This window comes from Xenopus laevis, chromosome 5S (genome assembly GCF_017654675.1).
Source record: "Xenopus laevis strain J_2021 chromosome 5S, Xenopus_laevis_v10.1, whole genome shotgun sequence".
NCBI lineage: Eukaryota > Metazoa > Chordata > Amphibia > Anura > Pipidae > Xenopus > Xenopus laevis.
In genome coordinates, this window is record NC_054380.1 from 117,762,995 (window position 1) to 117,780,209 (window position 17,215).

Consider the following 17,215-nt stretch of genomic DNA (forward strand, 5'->3'; position numbering starts at 1 on the left):
TTACACCCCATCAGCTGCTCTTGATTTACTCCTAGCACCCTCTGACAGCTGGAAGACTGCAGGGTGAATGTTTATGTCTATCTGCTCTTTGTACCAATGATGTTACCAATGTCATTTTTCTGGCCAAGCATTATCTACTGAGGCTGAGAGTGGGGTGGTGATCACACCAGAGTCCTACAGTCTGTAGGATGCCCATGGACACAGTTCCACCGCAGAACCATGTGAATAGTCCAGTTCACAATCCAAAAATGCACTCATTAGGTATATGGATGAAAAGAACAGAGGTGGTGGTGCCCTCTTTGCCCTTTACTAAAACTAACCTGAATGAAACTTCTGGAGCACCTGGGACCCACAGATACAATTTTAGGAATTTGCACCCCGGCAAACACAAATTACACCAAGTTTGGGATTGCTTTATTCTCACCAGGCCCATTAAACTCATGCACCCCCCTGCCTCCTTCGGTTCTGGGAGTCCTACTTCAAGATTACAAATGATATTTGTATGGTTTCCACTACCACCTCTATGCTGACGATACTCAAATCTATCTCTCATCTCCTGATCTCAACCCAGAACTCCTAACTCGCGTCTCCTCCTGCCTGTCCGCTATCTCTACCTGGATGTCGCAACGCTACCTTAAATTAAACCTCTCTAAAACTGAAATGGTTCTCTTTCCTCCAAGAAACACCAGTAGCATCCCCGAAGTATCCATCATAGTTAACAATTCCACTATCACCCCCTCTCCCCAGGCCCGGTGCCTTGGGGTTATCCTAGATTCTGCCCTGTCATTCACTCCTCATATCCAGTCACTTATTAAATCATGTCACTTCCACCTAAGGAACATATCCAAAATACGATCATTTATCACCCAAGACGCTGCCAAAATTCTTATTCACTCTCTCATCATATCGCGTCTAGACTACTGTAACTCTCTTTTAATTGGCCTCCCCCTCCAGAGACTGTCACCTCTCCAGTCCATAATGAACACTGCTGCGAGGCTCATACACCTCAGCAACCGCTCATCCTCTGCCTCGCCATTCTGTCAATCCCTGCACTGGCTTCCGTTACCTTTCAGAATCAAATTCAAATTAATGACACTGACTTTCAAAGCACTTCACAACTCTGCTCCACCCTACATCTCTGAACTCATCTCTATATACTCACCCACTCGCTTACTTCGCTCCTCTACTGACCTGCTACTCAACTCTTCTCTCATTACCTCCTCACATGCTCGCATTCAAGACTTTGGAAGGGCTGCACCCCTCCTCTGGAACGCTCTCCCACGATCTGTCCGACTTTCTCCCAACCTTTCTGCTTTCAAAAAATCTCTGAAAACGCACTTCTTTCGAGAAGCCTACCCTCACTCTGCTTAACTACCAAACGCAACACCACATACAACACCACATTTCTCACCCACTTACTTCGATCTTGCCCTCTCCCACACCTTGTGTCTTACTCCCTTCCCTTTAGACTGTATGCCTATGCATAGGGCCTTCCTCACCTCTTTGTACCTGTATTGATTGTGATGTTTGTTACTCCATATGTTCTATGTATGTAATTCATGTGATGTAGTTGTATAATCACAGTTACTTTACAGTGCTACGCAATATGTTGGCGCTATATAAATACATGTTAATAATAAAAATAATAAAAATATTGCCAAAGAATTCCATCCTGTTCCCTTTTACCAACAGTCCAGATCAAGGTGCCTTTCTGCAAAGCCATTAGAAGTTAGAGGCTGTTAATAGCTAATCTCCCTCTATGCGTGCAGATTGTATCCAGATATTGCAAACACCATGTCCAGTCTAATTATAATGTGAAGCATTCTTAAGGAGGGGAGGTTGGGTGCTCCTAGTCACTATCACGTTAAGGGTAGTGAATGGGCTGATACAAAGATGTAAAGACAGACACTCATAGCAAGCATACAGACAGAAATAGAGTCAGGGCAAGAATAAAGAGGAAGAGAGACAGACAAGAAAGAGAAACGTAGATCTGGTAGACGGGGAAGGGCACAGGGGAGGAATGTGTAAACACATCTCTGCATATTTGCTCACTTATAGCTCTTGTGATTATGAAAGGTTGGAATTTTTGCTCCTCATCCATTCTCTGGCTGCTATATGGAGAGATGGCGTTCCGGACCTCCATAACCCCCAGTTCTTTCCTTAAAAATACTGAGCCAGGAATTCAACAAGCAGAGTCCTATGTTTATCTTACCCTGAATGTTCCATAGCTGGTGGAATATTCTTATTAAGAATTTGTCCTGGAGCTTTAAGTTACCCCTGATATACGCCATTAGCTACAGGTCATATATCCTTGCTAAACTGACATTTACTCTATTTACTGTATTGAAGCACACAGTGAATTCATATTTTTTTCTGCATATTAAAGACATCTCACCACCTTTCCTACACATTCTTGTGGTCAAGTTAGCACTGGCTGCTCAGATATGAAGCATATAGTTTTATAGAATGTAAGTGGAAACTTCCTGCAACTGTCATAAAAGTATACCTTTAATTGTGTAACATTGTACTTATTGTACCACCAGTGTATGTATCTAACCAGTCATAATTTATAGTACAGGTATGGGATCCGTTATCCGGAAACCCATTATACAGAAAGCTCAGAATTAAGAAAAGGGCATCTCCCATAGACTCAATTTTATCCAAATAATCCTAATTTTCAAAAATAATTTCCTTTTTTTCTGTAATAATAAAACAGTATCTTGTACTTGATTCTGGATAATGAGTCCCATACCTGTAAATAGATTATATTTAGGAGAATAATAAATATATTTGCAACCCCTTTGCAGTTCTCATTGCCTGCTCATCCAGGAAATGACAACCAATCAATTATTTGTCTTGGTTTGAGGACCCCTTCTGGACTACTAATGCCTATTCCTCCTTTTGGAGGTTTCACTAACCTGATGGATCTCATTTAGGGATGCACCAAATCCACTATTTGGGATTTGGATCCCTTCGTAAACGTTTAGGCCGAATACCAAACCGAATTTGAATCTTAATTTGCACATTAATTAGGGGCAGGAAAGGAAAAAGTTAATTTTTATTTCCTTGTTTTGTGTGTCAATAAGTCCCGTTATTTTCCTTCCTGCCCCTAATTTGAATATGCAAATTAGGATTTGGATTCAGTTCAGCCAGGCACAAGGATTCAGCCTAACCCGAATCCTGCTGAAAAAGGCAGAATTGGTGCATCCCTACTCTCATTAGAACTAAAAGTTTGAACCAGTAGAATAACCCATTTACAGCTAATAAGATACTCACTTCTATCATTTTAACTGCACCAAATCAGTGAAATGTACCAGCTGATTGGTTAAGGGCATAAGTGTCCTGGCACTTGGAACATTATGACACCCACAATAAATCTGCATTACCGGTGGGGAAACAAAAGTCCATAGCTCAAAGTTGCATTGCAAAGAAACTGGTGAAGTCTATTCATCTATGAACCCCTTTAGGGTAGGGACACACTGGGCGATTTGGGGAGATTTAGTCGCCTGGCGACTAATCGCTGCGACTTTCCACGACCAATCTTCCCCGAATGCCTCCCCTCACTCTGCGCCTGGATAAAATGAAAAATCGCCTGCGCTAATCACACGCGGCGATTTGTTTTCCGAAGTCGCCCGAAGTTTCCTCGTGAGGCAACTTCGGGCGATTTCGGAAAACGAATCGCTGTGTGTGATTAGCGCCGGCGACTTTTCATTTTATCCAGGCGCAGAGTGAGGGGAGGCATTCGGGGAGAAAAGTCGCTGCGATTAGTCGCCAGGCGACTAAATCTCCCCAAATCGCCCAGTGTGTCCCTACCCTTAGAACCTGGTCACAATCTGTGAGCTCTTTCGAATCCTAAAACATAAGACACATGTATCTCTGCACCCTGGACATCATTGGTTTGGTTTCTTGAAGGAGATTTACATTGCAGCAAATAAATACCAAGAACAAGTATATATTTTCTTTGAAAATTTATTTAGTTCTGTATTTAAAATAACAATAGTCTGGTCCGCAACAGCAGGCCCAGGTGGTATCCAGGCAGCATATAATAAAGCAGAATAATAATAATATTAAGGAACAACAGCCACGCTTACATTTTTAAATACTTTCGATAACTTAATACACTCACAAGAAAAAAAAAAATACTCAGACACACGTTTTTGGAACAGAATTCAGACTTTCACAGCGCAGATAGGCAGAAATAAAATACCAAAATATAAATGACATTTTAAGCCCTTTCTCTGTCAGGGGGGCAAAAGAAAGTCCCTCAGGCAGAATAAAAAAAAATTGAGGAAATAGAAGGATTTTTTGCTGTTTTTTTTTTCTCGTTGCCCTAATTGTAAACATTGCACATGAACTGAGCCAATAAAAAAAAAAAACCACCGTTGACCCGCAATGGCGGTTAAATAAGAGAACAATGTACAAAGTGGGGAGAATTTTTCATAATACAAAATAAATATGATAAAGGAAGCTGAGGTTCTACATGACAACAGGGTGTGATTTCTGACAATTTATCGAGATCTGGAAATGAATATATTACTGTCACAGGGACATCCCAAATAAGCTTCATATGAGGTAACGCAAGAGCCATGATCGGATCTACGATCCCGGCATGGTTATGGGTCTGAGCCTTAACACAGTATGGAAGGTCAGAGAGACAAAGTGAAATAAAGTCAGTGATATAAATACTAAGACAATAGAATTTACATAAAAATATGTACATGAAAAATGTCCAAGACAAGAATTTTGTAACTTTCAACCACTTGACTCCCCTACAGTTGACTGTCGTTCTCTAGCAGCAAAAAATATTGGCCCTTGGCAGCTTTCAAAGTCTAAAGTGACTTCAATCTGCTTCCCCTGGAATACAAGTCCAATAATTAACAGGGAGGCCTTAAGAAGGGCCACAAAGATGGGCTGTGTATCTGAGATCCTACTCTGTCCCTTATCCATGATAAAGAATCACATTCACTTTACACAGTCTTCAACTTCAGATGGATTTGACCAGGTTGCGGAGATGTCCTCAAAGTGCTTAACCTTTCTTTCCTATATATTCATCTTCCAAACTGCAGCACGGATTTTGGTGATACTCCAAGCTTCATATTCAATGAAGAAGTGAAGCAGTTATACTCCTCACTCCAGATTATTGACGGCACTGTTATCTGGAACCTTGTGCAAACGCCTAAGCTTGACTGGATTCAGCAGATTTGCCGGATAATTGCTAGAAGAACCCCCTGCTGGGTTCCCCATGGTCATGGAGCAGGCAGAGTAGCTCAGATAAGGATCTCCACCATGTCAGAAAAGTTTGTATTCTTCGATGAAGCCAAGGATTCTGGAGTACATAAAATTGAAAGACAATATTAACCAAATGTCACATAGATTGACTGGTTTTCAAACTGGAAAATATTTTATTTTTAGTTAAAGGAGAAGGAAAGCTACCGAAGCCGTTTATTGCCAATAGATTATCCACGATTGTACAAGCTATAACACTATATTTATTCTGCAGAATGCTTTACCATATCTGAGTAAACAGCTCTAGAATCTCTCTCTGTTTAGGATAGCAGCTGCCATATTAGCTTGGTGTGACATCACTTCCCGTCTAGAGGCCCCCATACACGGGCTGATAAAAGCTGCAGACAGATCGAGTCGTCAGCTTATTGGACCGTGTGTGGGGCCATCCGACTGGCATCCCCGATCGATATCTGATCGAAAGTCGGCCACATGCTGATCGGAAAGGTTACGAAATCCAGCCGGATTGCAGCCGCATCTTTTCATTGATGTGGTCCCGCGATCTGACCGCCCATTTGGCTTCCTTTCTGATCCAATCATTGGGCCCTAGGGCTCACGATCAGATCAGCCTGATATTGCCCACTTCAATGTGGCATACCGTGGAGAGATCCGCTCGTTTGGCGACATCGCAAAACAAGCAGATCTCCCTGTGCATGGCCACCTTGAGTCTCTCCCTGCTCACTCATAACTCTGGGCTCAGATTACAGGAGGGAGGGGGAGGAGGGAGGGGAGAAAGGGGCAAACTGAGCATGCTCGAGCCCTAGCCCTGAAAACAGGAAGTCTGATAAAGAAGCCCATGTGTACACAATAGAAGGAAAGAAATGTGGTGTTTCTTTTGACAGAGGACTCAGAGTAGCATTACTTTGAGGGTTTACTGGTCTATTTATATAGAATTTTCTGATAAAGCTTACTTCATTTTAACCTTTCCTTCTCCTTTAATGAATCACAGCCATGTACATTTGCAAGTATAAACTTTGCTATCGTGTAAATAACCCATTATTTGTCAGATAAGAACATAATGCGATCATCTACAACAGAACGTTGGCATTTTACATTCTATACAATATTTGGAAATGGACTAATAAACATTCATAAGATACTCCAGTAAACACAGTGTATGGATGTCTAGTGTAGTACTGTGAAAGGAAGTGACTTCATGTACATTCAAGGTTTGGACAGGTGAATAAACATTCACTAAAGGAGGCAATAAATGACTGGTCATGTGGACACATAATATTGGGTATTGAGCTTGATGTGTATGTGTGTGCCAGAACACATAAGCACGGTGACACACCCTCTGCTCGCTGATTTAATTAAATGTGTTATGCTTTAACAACCTAAATGCAATCTTTGGTGTGTTTGGTCACATTGGTCTGTTTGCCTTGGCTTATTCACTGCAAGAGCAAGAGGCAAATTCAAGGGCAGGACATTCCAAGGATTCCTGTGGCTTTGTACGTTCATCAGAACCCAAGCAAAACAAGTGGTGTGGTCATGGAGTAGGGAAAACTGAACTTGGATGGTATTGGCAATGTGAAGTACAATCTGGCAGAAGAAGGAGGTCATAAACATGATGAAACCCCTCAAGAATCCTAATTCTATTGTGACCTGAGAAGCAGACAGTATAACAATGGCCTGTCACAATGGCTTCTGGCTTTCAGGCCAAGATAGGATGCCCCGGACCAGATGAACTCTATGCCTGCTGGTTCAGACTAGGAGTTTGGATCATGTGTAATGCTCCCTGCCCCCTTGCTCAGTCTCTTGGCCTCACACCTGCATTCTGTTCCCAGCTGCATAGCTGAGATTCATTGGGATTAGTCATCACCAAGGGAGGCCAAGCCTTGGCAAGGAGTGTGAGAGGAGAAAGCTCTCAGCTATGCAGGGATCGGCACAAGCTCAGCCTGGGGGAGGGGAGGTGATCGAGTACAGCTTCTACATAAGGCAAGCCACCTTTTAGTCAGTCCTTCTGATTGCAATATATTCAGAAGGTCTTTAATGAATGGACTACATTACATAAAGGAAAACTTTACCCCCAAAATGAATATTTAAAGGAAAACTATACCCCCAAAATGAATACTTAAGCAACAGATTTATATCAAATAGTAGTTTATATCAAATTAAGTTGCATATTAAATAATCTTACCCAACTGGAATATATATTTAAGTAAATCTTGCCCTTTTACATCTCTTGCCTTGAACCACCATTTTGTGATGGTCTGTGTGCTGCCTCAGAGATCACCTGACCAGAAATACTACAGCTCTAACTGTAACAGGAAGAAGTGTGGAAGCAAAAGACACAACTCTGTGACCTAACATGTATGGTTTGTTTGTGTGCACAGTGAATTGTACGATCCCAGGGGGCGGCCCTTATATTTTAAAATGGCAATTTTCTATTTAGGATTACCCAATGGCACATACTACTAGGAAAGTATATTATTAAGAGAATGGTTTATTTACATGAAGCAGGGTTTTATGCAATATATTTTTATAGAAACCTTTGTTCGGGGGTATAGTTTTCCTTTAAGAAATAAAATAATGTCTTGATAATGGAATTATGTTATGTTTCGAAGATCACATTCTAGTACAATAGGACTCCACATGCACAAAGACCTTGTTTTATCCATAATTAATCACCGGCAACGCCAGACAGTATTATGCCACTCTAGACAAGACTTACTACAATGAATGAAGAACTCACCTAATGAGGAGTGTGTATTTCTATCTGACACCGTCGTCTGATCAGTTACATAGTCTGTCTGGGTGAAGCCATCCTTGCTCCCATGCTTGGAGTGAGTAGGAGAGATACTGGTGCAAGAGGTTTGCGGTTCGTTTGATGCGTTACCTAGACGACAGCAAGAAAAAAAAACCTTGATTATTTATCCTACTTTTACTAAAACTGGCAGCACATATTCTCTTTTCTCTAAATGTCCTGATGTTCAGTTGAGTTACACAGTTCTCACCTGTTACTCCTAGCCTTTCGCTTTGGGCTGAGGTTTGGTTGGGCAACGTTAGTGCGAAAATTGATGGGACAGACTTAGCAGGTCGTAGGGGCCCCTGGTGTGGTTTGCGTTGGTGTAAAACTTTGATCATTGCATCTTTCTCCAGTATCTGAGCATGTAGAGCTTTGATTCTGGCACAACGATAAGAAAAATATTCAAATTATTATCAGGGCACTGAAATAAATACCTTAGAAACATCAACGCAGACAAACGAACATCCAAAACGTTCTATATGTACCTGATTTCCATTTCTTGATGCCTGTGGCTGACCATCAGCAAATCCTCATTAAAGCTGTTGTTGGGAGAGTGTCGAGGTGAATGGTTGATAATTGTCGTGTCTCGTTGAGCAGCGGCAGTAGCAGCCGCATCCATCGCAAACTGGCGCATAGTGCGCTCCTCCAGATACTTCTGTTCCCACTTGGTCATGTCAGCCTCTAAGGCGAGAATCCTCTCCTCTTTCTCCCTCAGCTGCCCAGATAATACTGAAGCACTGAGCTCTGGAGTCAGCAACGCACTCTGTGCAGATGGTTGCCTCTGTTGATAAACAAGAGTAAGTTTTAGTATTGGATCCTTTGGGCGACAGTCAGTAAATTATTGGGCTACATTCAACTTTTTAAGTGGCTATATCCACACAACCTCACACTCTGTACCTGTTGAGCTCTTAGAGTCTTCAACTCTTGCTCCAGCCGTGTCCGCAGTCGCAACTCTAGTTGTTCCCTCTTCTCACAGGCAGCTTGAAGTTGACTCAATGCCTGCTGCAACCTCTCCACCTTTTCTACATATGCCCGTTTCTTGCGTAGCTCATCCTCTGCGCGAGCTGCTCTGGACTGTGCATTACTTAGCGCTTGCTCCAGCAGTTCAGCTCGCCGGCGCTGATCTTCGTTAGCGCTTCGGTGGAGCGTTACTTCCCTCTCCAGCTTCTCCTTCTCTTGCTGCTGCTCACGACCTGTAGTGGGAAAAAAAGAAGACACAGATTACTAGGAGTTCTATAAAAGGTTTTATAATAGTGTAGAGCTGAATAATAGTAATTCATTTGAGCTTATATACACGGGTTACTGGTTCAGTCCCTGGCACTAAAACGTAAATACATCCCTGCACATTGCTTTAAAAGTTTTTTAATATTAATAGGACAATATTACAAAGCAATGTTTATCAATAGGGAAACGGAAAAATAAAAGAAACTGGACAAGTTATGGCAAAGAGGACTGAAGAGGTGTCTGTGTAAATAAAGGAGAGACATATGATTTGCTACATGCCTCTCAACAATAGACCCATGACCATTCACTTGACACAGGCAAGAAAATGCCGTTGGTTTTAAGTGCCTGTGCCAATAAAGGAGAGGCCTGGGAAGTTTGAAAATAACTGATAACAATAAATAACTTTTCAAATTTGGGCAAATGCAACACCCCTTAAGCATATGGAAAACTCATTGTTTACCCCGTTACAGAATTACAAATCACACAATAAACATGACTGCGTTGCAGAGTTCCGTGGAGAGGTCAAGCAAATAGGCATATTCCCAGGCTTGGAACCTCTTATGAAAGGAAGATGGCAGTTACAGGATATACATCCTAGATAGACTAATTTTCTCTTATGGCATTAACTGCCAGCATTTCTATTTTCAAATGAATTGTATGGAGTCTAGTGTGGGCCCCCAGTGATCAGTCTGATGTGTATGAGTTTCATTTGACCGATATAAGGACTGGCATGTATATATATGGGGTCATCTGACAGACTTGCCCAGAGGTCAAATCAGTCTGATGAGTCCAATATTCTTCCTTTATGGCAGTGATATAAAAAAAACCCATATAATTCTGTTTTTCTTAAAAAAAAAAAACTAGGAAGAGGAAATGTGAATTCCATGTGCTAAAACCTTCCTTTTATAGCCATATCCTGTTAACCCATGCAATGATGTATGGTCTTACATACAGTGCTCTTCCCTTTTAACACAACCCCCCCCCTGCAGGGAAGGGGGTTGGGGAAGAAAAACGACTGGAATGCAAGGAATCCAGGTCACATTGAACTCTGTTTGTTTGCCAGAGCTATTCAACCTTTTCTTCAGGAAACCGTGAAAGCATTTAGCACATGATACCCCCTCTCTCTGGAGATATAACCCGCTGGGTGCCAGAGAGGTCCAGAATGTTTTTCCCATTGGGATAAAGATATTTCAGCCTATTTCAGACAAAGTGTTTTAAATATGTGATTAATATAAACGGTAATCCCGATAGCAATGGATTTCAGTATCAACTCTGCATTTGTGAAACGAAAAACCGCCTTCAAGCCTACAGGTAGTCATGTAGATTATTCTTCTCTGGAAGACTTGCTTATCTGAATAAGTTTGTACAAGTAGGAGCTACCATATTGTGATATTGATACCATCTGTCCCATAGACTATAGTGCAACAGTAAGCTCTAATAGATAAATTATCATGGCAAGGGCTTGCTTAGCTTTAACAAGCAAAAACTTTTCAACGGTGCGTTGCTTATTAAAAATACATATTATAATCGATTTTGTGAAGACATGATGGTTGTATAGATGTGGTGGTATGGTCGATAAGCACTTCACTTACATTGAGCAATGAGTTTTGACACGGCTCCATGAGAGTCCTCCCTCTGCTCCACACTCTTAGCAGACAGCTGTTTGTTAGCAGAGTCCAGTCGTTCTAGACAGAGACCAATAAAGCAGTGAGTTTACAAGCCAAACATGGCACCCATGATGCTGATGAGTCTTTAACAAAGTTTGTGTCATCTGCAGCCCTTGAACTACAGCTCTATTGAAAGGCAGCAATACTCGGAGTTGTAGAAACAAAATTGCTTATTACTGATAATGCTCTCAAGGTGATATAATAACAGGACTATTTTAGAAATGGTAATATCTAGATTGCACAATAAATGTATGGAATCGGTGACACAAATAGTGAATAGGTCACCTGCAGCCCTCCATATATTATGGCAACCCCCTCAAAATAGAAATTAAATACTGAAGTATAGCTATGTGGGCTAACAGACAATATCAGTGGAGGTTAGGAGGTCTATGCCCCTTGCGGGCCTATTGTCTATTTTCCCTTTGTACAAGCATTTTAAAGGCTCTAAACACACAGAGTCCATTCAATCAAGCCTAATAGCTATTGTTTGGTTCCTAACGATGATTGACAGCTCACACCCCACAGGCCAATGTTTAACATTCCTCATATGCTATATCTCTAACCTCTTAGATCTCGGTTGAAGTCCTGCATGCGCCTGATCTCTCCTTCCATCCTGGTTCTCATGGCATTCTCAAGGGACTCGCGTTTGGAGGATGCCTTCATGAGACTCTCGTAGGCTTCAGAGATACGCTGTATTTCAGTTTCCAGCTGCAAAGAAACACGTCACTGTCAGCCACATTTGTCTACACTCCTGTTCCACAAGAAGGCAAGAACTTTCTAAAGTATGTGACCAATCTGGTTATTCTTCACACTTCAGTTACACTATTGGGCTGGACAAGAAAGACCACTATGGTTTGGAGATTTGGCCATCTCATTTCACCAATACATTGGAACAACCAATTAAACAAAGGGTCAGGCTTAACATTTAATTTTTAGAGTATTAAGGGAAATATTTAGAGAGACTGCTTAAAAACTGAGTATACTTTCCCTTTATGGGGATAACGCTAAGATTTAAAGGCATCATAAAAGCACTTAAGAATATTTTATAACATATTATTTGAACCACCTGCCTCTGGATTACACATTTGTGGATCCCCTTCTCTTACAGCAGAGGCCTTCCTAACACAAGCACCTTTTCATTCCCACACAATGGCTCGTTTATTCCGCATCAGGTCAACTCAAGCAGAACAGAAGACTTAAGCAACTGTCAGCGGCCCTCAGCTCTAAGTGTGCCTCTAACAAATGGCTCATGGCTGCCCCATTGTTCGAGGATCCTTTGCAGCTGTTAAAGGGGAGATGGCAAAGAAGGAATCTCGATGGGCTTAAGAAAGTGAAAGGTCTGGGGATGACAAAAACGAAACTAACAGGGGCAGTTGTCCCACCCTGCCGGGCCAGCTGGGGATCACTTCACAATGCTTTGCTTGTTAATGGGCAATGTTTAGAATCATAATGAGTTCTGCAATGTTAATGGGCTGGTGAAGAATTATGTAAGAACAGCTGCTTGGGAAAATTTCCCAACCCTCAATGCTTTGGTTGTGGCCAACAAATGGCAGACAAAAATGTCAGCCCAACCAAATTTTTTTCATAAATGTTGCCTTAAACAAACACTAAAATTTTTTGTCTACACAGAATATTTCTTCTCTTCGTATTTGCACTATGTACATATAACAATAACAGGGGACACTACCTTTATGCCTACTGGTAGCGTTACTGCTACTGCTCTTTACGTAGAATACCTCTAAGATTGGACCGTTGCTTAGTTTTAAATGATTTTTACCTTCTGAATCTTAACAGCTTTCTCACTGTAGTTCTCCAGCTCCCTACGCAATTTCTCGTTTTCTCTCAGAAGGGCATCCATTCCAGCCATATGGGTTCCGGCTGCATTGAATGCTGCGATTGGACCGTAGGTTAGATTAGGATCTTGAATTGGTCTGAAACAGATAAAAAGAAATAAACATAATGCATGAGGTTGAATTTGCATAACAATCTCTATAACAAAAGTACTATATCAAGGAGTGCTTTTTATTAAATAGTGCCATTTTTAGATGTTTCCAAAAGTTTTTCTTTTCCCGCAACATGTGGTGCTGGGCTTGAGGCGCTGAAGAGCCATTATGGCCTTATATCAGCTGATTATTTACTGAGCGAGTTCACGCTGAACAGGCAACATAATATTAAGCTGAATAAATAGTTCTTGCACTGCAATGACCCAATCATTATGCTTAATACACAATTTCTGCTACTTAAGCCTGACACTCCAACTTGGCTCAAAACACTGTGGTCAGACAAATAAAACATGCCTCAGGTAAAAAACAGTCATTGCCTTATAAGGTCTCCGAAATACAAGCTCATTCCAGACAAATTCTACATACAAATGCCTGGAAGGAAAAGTAAGAGCCACACAAATTTCATTTGTTAGTCTGGAATGAGAATAATAGCTCTTCCTTTCTCTGGTTGAAACACTAGGAATTCAAGATGGCCCCCCCACAATAGAGTGGTATTTCCTATAAACACACACACACACACACAGATGCCAGAGTTGTTTTAAGATCCAAAAAAAGAGAAAACTCTTAAAATTGTGGGAGCCAGCATGTTCCTTCGCCATTATCTGCTTTACACGTAAGCCAAGACACTTCCTGTCTCCGCTTATCTCTTCCTGTTTGAACAATAAAGGATTGTCAAGGCTCCACCAACCTAATGTTTATTGCCAGAGAAATCTAAAATACCAAAGACCCCTCAGTTCAAAAACATTTTTTTTTACATCCTCTTTAGAAGTCGTCAAAAACAAATACTTCTATATGAACTCCGTACTTGCGCACTCTTTACAATACTGTGGCTTGCCAGCGGACAAGAACTGCTGGATGCCTGGAAATGGCTGGAATTCCATAATACTGAGCTAACTCCAATATACAGTAATAAGAAACATGCTCCCCCTGACAGATGTTTAAAAGGAGGTTAAACTTTAAATGCAATCCTGCAACAGAGATACACTATATCCACTTTGAAGATGTCTGCAAAGTATAGTTAGAAGTTTGTTCTCACCTGACTTGAGACTGGTGGTATACAGGCAGATCCCCAGAATAATATCTCTGTTCTGATGTGTATCCTCGTATGTCCTGTACTGGTTGATTATAGTGAGGGTACTCTGGAGGAGCACCCCTATATTGTCCCATATCTTCCTGTTGCCCATGAGCCACTGATAGCTGGTAATGCCTTGAAAGCTGTGGAAAGCTATGAGAGGAGCTAATAAGGTTTTGAGGCATGGCTCCGTTTCGTTCCAAAGACATCTGCAGCAGACGTTCGCTTAAGGACCTGACATGGCCATGTTTCAAATCCATAAGGGATTGGTCCTGCAGATGACCATCATGTTCCACTGGCTGGGTGTTCTGGGCTCCATAGTACTGTGAAAGTGCAGCTTTGGCTTCTTCATAGGTTGGCAATTCCTCTCCTTTGTGCTGAATTTCATAAGCCTTATACATAGGGTTTTCCAAGTAGAAATGGTCACAGTGATGCTCCTGCCCTTGGGGTTCTTGCCTGGCTGAAGGAGCCATTTGAACCTCTTCTTGTTCAAGACTTTCTTGGGATGACCTGGGACTTCCACTGCCACCTCCACCCCGCAGAGCCTGCTGCTGGATAGCCAACAATGTGCGGTTATCACTAAGGTTGCCGTATCTCAGTTGCTCCTGAATGAGACGGTGGAGAACCGTTCCAGAGGAATCCTCTGCTGTTCTCATAGTTAACAAAAAAAAAAAACAATCCTCAGTCAAGCCCAGAGGGGTTAAAAGTAATAAATTATAATCCTATTTCGACTCTTGGAGAGAGCCTGCGGACAAAGAAAAGAGATTGTTAAAACATTTGTGTGCCACAATATTTCCAAAAAAAACCACAAGAGAAGCTCTATATGATGCGACGGTGATGGTTGCATTGCTCATTTCTCCTAAAGCATAAAATGCAAAATTGGGGGAAGATTAAAAATTGTGTGCACAAAGGAATGAAGGACCCTGGAGGATTGTAACTAGATTTTCCAATACAACATCCCCACGTTCTACTTACTTTGCTAACAAATAGAGCTTCATTGACTTGTACACTGCTGGTTTTTTAAGCAATTAACTACTTGTTTTTTTGGAGGTGGATATCAGAGGAATGGAATTTCCTCCCTTTACTAATCCCCCCCTCCTGTCCACACACACCTCCCTTTCTATGTACGGTAGATAAAGCCAACTGTATCTATGGTATGCCCCCCTGCTGCCTCTGCCTTACAGCCCTCCCCTCAAATTCCACATTTCCTAGTTGAAGTTGAACAACCAAAAACAGTCCAGTATTTATTGATTTGCTGGCCTCCATAGCAAAGGAAAATAAATACAGGGATTCCATCCATAACCAACAAAAACACTGCATGTACGAACCCTTTAACGCTGTAAAACATTCCTTGTAGCAGATATATATATAAATAACCATTGCAACAAATTGCCCCCATTCACTAAAACTTCTAAAAATACATATATAGGTGTAGGTATACAGGATCAAACCTGAACCTTTCCTTGTTTCTTAGAATAAACGGCACCTTTAGCATAGCTGTGGGGTGACATCACTGGGCTCTTTGTGTTGCAATTGACATTCTTTGTGAATCACAGCCTTCCCTCTGCCCCACAAAGGCCTGTGCTCAAGGAAAGAATCAGAAGAAATAGAATATACCCTGTGGATTCCTGCTGCTATTGCTGAGATGACAAAACATCTGATAATCCCCTCTCTCTGTCTCCTTTACAACAGCATGACTGTTCCCTTTAGTGACACTTTGTAAACAAGAAATCTATGTTCCTTACGCATTTTGATCCCCAGTGTGGCTCAGGCACAAATAGCACCCTACGCTAATAACACTGTGGCAAATAACCCAGTCATCTGAATCTTGTATTATATAGAAGTGTGAGTTTAGAAGACACAAGCACATATATATGTATACATAAATCACAATCAAATACACTAAACCTGAAGGTGCTGGGAGTTGCTCAGGCACCCACATTGTGCATTATTTAATATACAACACTGCATATAAGCATATTCAAATAACGCTATATAAAGACAAATGGCCAGACACACATAGTCTGCAATAATGATTACAATTCATTATAAAGCAGCTGCCATTAGATAGGAAGCTCTGTGGAACAGCTGCAGAATGAATGGAACAGTTGCAACAATGTATAATAACAAACTGTCCCTAGAATAACAAACTGACGCTCTAATAACAAACTGTCCCTATAATAATAAACTGTCCCTATAATAATAAACTGTCCCTATAATAATAAAACTGCCCCTATAATAAGTGCTCGCAAGGCACGTGACTTGCAGAGTAAAGTAAGGGGGTACAATATGTATTTCACAGTGAGGGCTCTGGCAAGTAGAACCAGTAAAGAAACATAAAACAGGCTGCAAGGAAAGCGCGTACTCACCCGAGCATAGCCAATGTGTGCGCTGCGTCTGGGCTGCCGGTGCGCCTGTGCTGCAGAGAGCTGTGTGTGCTGCTGTCTGAGAGCGCTGAGCAGACTGAACCCGCAGCAATCAAGCTGCCCTAGTGTTTCAATAGCTTTGCTATGCCAGGAATGTGAGAGTTTCAGGCTCCCCTTGGGATAGAGCTATAACCACACATAACCTTTCCCCTCCCTCCTCCACTCAGCATTCAGCCCGCCTCCTTTCTGCAGTCACGTTACAGACCGCTGGGGGCAGAAGATCTCCCCGCGCTTTAGGCGCTACCTCAGAGCTCAAGCATTACAACTGTTAATACACGTTTGTGCAGAATTATGAGGCGCCTCACCGTGTTCTCTCAGCTCTGCCGTTACAATAACACACACACGCAAACCCACCAGTTCAACGCAAACTGTAAAAGCTTTAATGACAAGATGTATATGTATGCCATTGTCTGAATAAATATTCACTGATCTCATGCTTGGATCATCCCTGTGTCCATGGAAACAACTGACTTGCTTCAAGTGGATTTGACACCAGGCACATTGGTGCTCGAGGCCTGACAGCATTGGTTGCCACTTGGCCGGTATTTTACTGGCCTGGCCGGGAAAAATGATGGTTGATCCCAATGTTATTAATAGGGAAAAAAGATAAATATATAGGAAGGCAGGTATTTTTTTCCAGAAAAGGTGAAACCCTAAGCATTAAGCAGGCCCTATACCCCTTAATATTATAGGACAAATGATTTCCTGACCACTTCCAAGTCCCAACAAGTTTGTACCATGTCATACACAGGGAGATCCACTCGTTTGGCACTAGGGTTGCCACCCGGCGG

The 17,215-nt window shown here is 41.8% G+C and overlaps 1 protein-coding gene across 1 annotated transcript; it reads right to left on the reverse strand.

Annotated features, from left to right (window-relative positions):
- Window positions 1-3,953: 3,953 nt before the first annotated feature.
- amotl2.S (angiomotin like 2 S homeolog) lies at window positions 3,954-16,616 on the reverse strand. Its single transcript, XM_018265888.1, has 10 exons — window positions 16,368-16,616; window positions 13,963-14,743; window positions 12,701-12,854; window positions 11,487-11,631; window positions 10,849-10,941; window positions 8,930-9,225; window positions 8,518-8,813; window positions 8,241-8,410; window positions 7,979-8,122; window positions 3,954-5,326 (listed from the first exon to the last, which is right to left on the reverse strand). Exons 2-10 carry the CDS (start codon window positions 14,652-14,654, stop codon window positions 5,268-5,270), a joined length of 2,049 nt encoding a protein of 682 aa, XP_018121377.1. The 5' UTR covers window positions 14,655-14,743; window positions 16,368-16,616; the 3' UTR covers window positions 3,954-5,267.
- Between the last annotated feature and the right edge of the window lie 599 nt (window positions 16,617-17,215).

Bases quoted from the DNA above. Each gene is read 5' to 3' on its own strand.
- amotl2.S (XM_018265888.1), bottom strand. From the start codon at position 14,654: ATGAGAACAGCAGAGGATTCCTCTGGAACGGTTCTCCACCGTCTCATT. The intron at 8,123-8,240 runs GTGAGAACTGTG...GCTGTCGTCTAG, and splicing joins CGAAAGGCTAGGAGTAACAG to GTAACGCATCAAACGAACCG. The intron at 5,327-7,978 runs GTGAGTTCTTCA...TATGTACTCCAG, and splicing joins AAATACACACTCCTCATTAG to AATCCTTGGCTTCATCGAAG.